This window comes from Dipodomys ordii, unplaced genomic scaffold, assembly GCF_000151885.1.
Source record: "Dipodomys ordii isolate 6190 unplaced genomic scaffold, Dord_2.0 Scaffold133, whole genome shotgun sequence".
Taxonomy (NCBI): domain Eukaryota; kingdom Metazoa; phylum Chordata; class Mammalia; order Rodentia; family Heteromyidae; genus Dipodomys; species Dipodomys ordii.
This window is the reverse complement of record NW_012267349.1, coordinates 5,559,306-5,566,038: the sequence shown is the minus strand read 5'-3', so window position 1 is coordinate 5,566,038 and position 6,733 is coordinate 5,559,306. Positions and strand designations below refer to the sequence as shown.

The window sequence follows — 6,733 nt, the reverse complement described above, 5'->3', positions numbered from 1 at the left end:
AGAGCTGTGGCGTTTCCCTACTGCCCCGTCGCCATCTTGGTCCCCCCTCTCTTTCCATGTATTCTTAAGGATCCTGTGAACAAGTTGTGTCTACCAGGCAACTCAGGAAACTATCTTAAGGCAACACGCAGATATTAGGATATAGACATCTGGGTCCACATTCTGTCTAGCACACTGGATTTCCTTCACTGAATTTCCAGAATACTAGCCATTGAACTCTCTGTTTCACTTATGATTTAAGAAGGAACTTTTCTTGAGATTCTGACTAGTGTAAGAATAGAGACTTAAAAAGACCAAATTGACAATCTCCCCAAATGAAAATGTAGTTATTCACTACATATTGTGTATCATTGATTTCCTTGCCCCTTTTCTATCAGTAATCATTTTTACTCCAACTATAAAACTACTCTAAGACTTTTTGTATTTGTTATTAGCACTGTCTTCCATTACTTCCCTTCCATTATGACTTTCTCAACTCAATTTAACATGTTGTTATTGCCATTGCAAGAAAACCTCTTATCAAAATCATCAAGAAACTCCAAGTTGCCAAACTCAATGGTGGATTCTTATCTGGGTAAAGGCAGGAGCATTTGAAACAATTGAATACTATATCTTCCTTGAAAAACTTTCGTATTTGTTTTCTCATTTTCTTTGTTTTCCCCTTACCCCTTTGGCCTTTCTCAGATTCATTTGTAGAATCTTTGTTTGACTCTTCTTAACCTATGAAAGTTGGAGTTTACCAGAGCTCAAAATTGTATCAATACAAACTTTCAAGCTAATAATACACAAATTTCTATTTTCAATTGTTTCCCTGAACCCCAGCCTATAAATGGCTCAGTTGGAGCGCTAATGAGATATTTCAAATTTAAAATGCTAAATGGCAACTTTAGCTTTCCTGTCAACCCTTTTTCTTGTATTTCCCAATTCAACTAACGACAGTCCTCCCATTGCTCAGGCCATACAATCTGACAATAATAATTGATGTATGTTTATCTCCCACAATTATTGGATCCAAAAACCTTCTGTTCTCTACTTTTAAAATATATTCCAAGTTTGAACTCATCACTTTCACTTTTACTGAATGTAATATAACCAACAACCGTTCTTGTCTTGAATTATTCAATGGCTTCAAGTCTACAACGTTGTTTCTAAAGCATTATGAACTATGGTATGAACTATGTATAACAATAAGGTTCTTTTCCAGTGTAAATGGAAGTATGCCATCCTCTTCTACCCTAAACATTTTATAGTATCATGGATTCATTTTGGAATTAGAATTATAGCATACATTTTTAACCTAATATGTAAAATATGAATGATTATATTTTACATGTTCCTTACTTTTTTTCTTTACATGTTTTTCTTTACATGTTTTCTTTACACATTTTCTTTCTTCTTATTGCTAGTGTGTGTGTGTGTGCTCACATGTGCATGAGCCATTACTGGGCTTGAATTTGGGGTCTGGAGGTTATTCCTAAGCTTTTAGAATCAAGGCTACTGCTCTACCATTTGAGCCATAGATCTACTTCTGGCTTTCTTTGTGGTTAATTGACTATGAGTCTCATGTACTTTTCCTACTCAGTTGGCTTCATACTACGATCCTTAGATCTCAGTCTCCTGAGTAGATAGGGTTACAGGGATGAGACACTAGTGGCCAGCTTCTTTCTTATTTTTGTGTTAATTGTCATTAACTAGTTGTACAAAGGGTTTTAAGTTCAATATTTCAATTTTCTTTCTACAGATTTATACACTCATTCAGGTTTCTCACTTTAGTAAAGCTTCTGCCCAAATTTCATTTTTTTTTTACCAGTTCCTTCAAAACAGTACCCCCAACACTCCAGCCCAATTTTACATTCTTCTTCACATTTCACAGCAAAGGTATTTTATTTTATAAATTTATATGTTCTTTTCTCTCCATACACATTGTAAGTTCTGTGAGAATCAAAAAACTGTGATTCTAAGGATTGAACCCAGGACCTGTGTGTACTAGGGAAAAAATTCTTAACATTGAATTACAAACCCAGCTTCAGAAACTTTTTACATTCAGACATTTATCTCTAGCACCCAGAATGAACTCTGTAACATAAAAAGCAAATAATCACAAATGATGCGGGATTTGAAATATGACTACACTCATAGATAAACCATGAAGATATCCTCTAGTATGGAGGTTTTATAAGAGAGAACAAGTTAACTGTTTTGTTCATCATAACAGAATCATATTTAGGTGAATTATAATTTAGAATGCAAGATTTATGGTAGATTAGCTTCACATTTTTATATGTGATCATCCACATAAAGCAATAATGCTTGTTACATGGCATGTACATTTTAGTTTGTAAGAGTTGCCATAAGAAATACATAGTGTGATGCTTTTAATTCTGATTTTCAACTTGCTTAAGATAGAAATGCCTAGAGATTAGTAAAGTCTACCGTTACATATATCTATGAAGATGCTTCCAGAAACAATGGATCATGAGGATTCTGAGCAAATGGATTATTTAATCCACTGATGAGTGTAAAATTTGAATGGAAGCTGCACACAGTTGGCGCATGGCTATAATCCTAGGTACTCAGGAGGTAGATGTTACAAGACTTAAGGTTCAAGGGGGCGGGGATGGAGGGGTGGAATATGGGAAGGGATGGGAAGGGAAAACAAAGGAGGAGGCAACAATGCTTGATAAGAAATGTATTCATCTTGCTCATGTAATCACTTAATGTCAGTGATGATCACCCATCATCTCAGGTACAGCAGAAAGCATAAATATAAGGATCACTGAAGAGGCCAGCCTGGTCAAAACACAGACCTATCTTAAATAATAATCAGAGCAAAAATCAACTGGAGGAATGGCTCAAGTGCCAGTCTCTGCCTTGCAAGGTGAAAACTTCAGTTCAACCCAGTACAACAACAACAAAGGAGAATGGATTGTTGAGATGGGAAAAACTTCCTTAGGGCCTATATCTTGTTCTGACCCTTTCTTATTCCTCTCATTTTCTTATCTTCCATAATGTGAGTTGCTTTGCCATTCTATCTCTGCATTGATAGGCTGACACCTCTAAGCCATAAACCAAAGTAAATTTTTCCTCATTGAAGTTGTTCATGTCAGGTATTTTGTTACAGCTATGGCACTGAGAAGTAGGGCTATTGCTATGACTTAATCTTGACCATGTGGTCCAGAAAACTGTGGTTTTTGAGAAAAATTGAGAATAGTTTGGAGAAGCAGGTAGAACAGTCTTAGAATGTTACAAGCATAGCTTAATTGGGGGGAGGGGGTTGGGTAGGAGCTTGGAAGATCAGAATGCTGACAGGAACATGTAAAACGAAGGCTACACTAATGAGCTTTCAGGTAGAAATGAGAACTCTATTTGGAATCATCTATTGGAAGCCATCAATGTTACATTCTGGTAACAAATTTGTCTACAGTTTTCCCTGTCGTGAGATTTTGAATGAATCTGAATTAAAAGGCAATAGGTGAATTAATTTGGCAGAAAAATTTACAACAGTCAATATTCATGCTGTGGCATTGTGAATGCTGGCTACTTTTAGTCAGGTTTACAGTAAGAATGGAAAGTAAATAGGAGAGCAGATTTTAAAAATGTGTAGTTTTGCCAGAAATTGAGCATGTACCAAACTGAAAACAAGGAAATGATTATTGTTAAAAACAATTGAAGAATCATGTACTTTGCACAAAGACAATAGAAGAGATATCCTGAGAGCAACTCAAGAATTGGCTAGACTTCACACATGGCGTGCTCAAGTATGAAAGGGTAAAAATTATGTGAAAGAGTTTCTCTTGAGAAGAGATTGCTTCTGGAAACATAACTAGGAAGTTACATAACCTAGGAAGTTCTTTTCCAAGTATTCATTTCACTGTGTTCAGCTTCCTAGACAACTGGAGATTACTGTAAGTAGAGATTACTTTAAGTAGAGCGTGGCTAGTGCTCATGCTGTTAACAGATCTCAGCATTGTCTGTAATTTCGCCATTCAGGTAAGCAAAATGCAAGAGTTATGGGATGATGGAAGTCTCCACCCAGATTTCAAAGGAAGGCCTGGGAGACCAGGAAACTCATGACAATGAGAGGATCCCTGCAGGTTAACCCTAGAAAGTGACCTGTGAAGTTGGGATAACATGGCAAAGTTGCAATAGAAACATCAGGGTAATTGAGATTTCAGTAACATGGAGTATTTGTCAAGGAATGCCACAGACAATGAGAAGAGACAATGTAACCTTTTCTGCTTCCTATTTGCTATCATTTGGACTGCTTTACCATGTCCTCTCACCTCTCACCATGACAGACTGAAATCTGTAAAACTACGAGGAAAATAAGGTACCATAAGCTTTTTCTAAGAGGTAGTTTGTCAGAGTGACCATAAACTAATACATACAGGTAACACAAAAGCAAAAATTTATTTTTCCTAATTCTGAATGCTAAAAGTCTGAGATGAAGGTGTTTTCAGGGTTTTTTTTTTTTTGCAAGTCTTGTTCCCTTGACTTGGGGATGGCTTGGTGTGTTAAATTGGAACTTCTACTGTGTGTATTTGTCTTAATTCTGCTTCTTGTATGAGACCATACTAAACTAGGGACCATATCAATACCTAATTTTACCTTAGTTATTTCTTCATCTTCTTTATCTACTAATGTTTTAAGTCACATAGTGAGGTACAAAGGGTTGGAATTTTGACATGTAGATTTTCTGGGGAGCAAAATTAGTCCATGATAGAATAATGTTTGTTTGTTCTTATTATATCAGGCTTTATAGGTTTGAGCTGATACATATAGCCGAAAGATCCTCTTGTTCAAGAGTGTTTTCTTCAATCAATCATTCGCGATTCTGCCAGTAGCTATTTATTCTCTTAAAGCTTTCTCTCTCTCCTGACATTTTCCTTTAATGCTGCCAAGAATCCTGAATGGGATGAGTATGTAACAAATCAGCTTGTTTCCATGTTGCTTTATAAACTCTGTTAGTCAGTCACTTTTTAAAACCATCTGAGAATAAGAAACAGAAGACTGAGTCTTTGAAAAGAAAAAGCACAAAGTTTGCAATAGCCTGAGATTAAGTATCTCCAGGGTAAAAGTAAATAACAGAAAGGAAAGAAATGCAATTTGTCTATTAGCCATTTGTTTGGATTGGTGATGAGAAATACCTTTATAATTTTGCCACCAGCCATTTGTTTCAACATACCTACCAGGGATTTTGTAACTTTGGTATGTTGAAAATAATGGGTATATAGTACAGTACTAAATGAAGCATGATTGATGACAAGTATTAATACTCATAATACGTCTTTGTCTTGGCAACTGATGTCCTAGATAAAAATCATCAAACTCATAGTTCAATGAGCAGTGCATGATTTGAGCCTTGTCTCTCCCCTGGAAATGGAGTTTCTAAATTTGATGAAATGCTTATTCAATTGAATGGATAACTACGGTAGGTTTTCTTCTTATTCTGCATATAAATTATTGTCTAGGAACACTTTCACTATGTTTTATTCAGTCTGTAAGGTTTATTGTCTTTGTTCTTTGTTCTTTTGTTATTCTCTCTATCAAAATCATTTCTAAATAGGCCTACTTATCAAATTCAGTCCCTGTTTAAACTTTGGTTACAATTCTCTATTTGTTTCTACAAAAAAGATTTGGACAAAATCCCACTGTAAATAACCCAGGACATATTAATTCTCTCTGAAATATATTTTTTTAAAAAGAAATACAATATATAGCTCCTATCCATTGGTATCTTTAGATTTTGGTTAATAAGACTCAATTGGGGTTTAAATTGACTTTTTCAATATATTGACATCCTCATATAGGTTTATCCTGTAGTAACAAGAGTGCAAAAAAGAGGAATAGAAGATAGTCACAACATTTTTATTTGTAAACAGTGAGTGGAGAGATCCCAGCCTGCTCACAAAGCTCATTTTTATGACAGTGGGATGCAGAAAATGGTAAGAGTTATAACTGCATTACAAAGTAATTATACTATGCACATGATAGGAATGGTACACGTCTTCCTAGATGCTTTGAAGATGAGCACAAGCCAGTGAATATGCTATAAAAATCAGAGTAAACTTAGACAAGTGATGTTCTTTACATATATATGTGTATATATAGGTATATGTACATGAATGTACATATTATATATGTAGTTATGTGTGCCAAAACGATGTGACCCCATTTTGCATATCTGCCATTTTCTTTTCTTTTCTTTCCTTTTTCTTTTTGTCAGTCGTGGGGATTGAACTCTGAGCTTGGACACTATCCCTCAGCTCTTCAGCTCAAGGTGAGTGTTCTACCACTTGAGCCACAGTGCCACTTCCAGTTCTCTGGTGGTTAATTGGAGATAAGAGTCTCACAGACTATTGTGCCCAGGCTGGCTTTGAACCACCATCCTCAGATCTCAGCCTCCTGAGTAGCTAGGATTACAGGCATGAGCCACTGGCACCTGACCTAAATATATGTTTATTTGTTTTTGTCAGTCATAGGGCTTGAACTCTGGGCTCTTCATCTAAAGGATAGTGCTCTACCACTTGAGCCACAACACCACTTCCATATCTGCCATTTTCACACACCTGATTTTCCTGGATTGTATCCCTCTTCCACATCGTGGTGACCTCAGCTCATTGTTGATTTTGCATGGAGACCAGTGTTCTACAACCCAGGAATACTGATTGCATTCATTGTAACATGGGACTGCCTCATGCACCTGTCAAGAATAGGAAAAGAAAAAAATTAT

The 6,733-nt window shown here is 36.0% G+C and overlaps 1 protein-coding gene across 1 annotated transcript in view; it reads right to left on the bottom strand.

Annotated features, from left to right (window-relative positions):
• Thsd7b (thrombospondin, type I, domain containing 7B) overlaps nucleotides 1–6,733 on the bottom strand; it is a 793,597-nt gene that overhangs the window by 90,588 nt on the left and 696,276 nt on the right. The window contains exon 15 of the mRNA XM_013030805.1: nucleotides 6,570–6,703. Within this exon, the coding sequence (XP_012886259.1) occupies nucleotides 6,570–6,703 (134 nt within the window). The remainder of the gene's footprint in view (nucleotides 1–6,569; nucleotides 6,704–6,733) is intronic.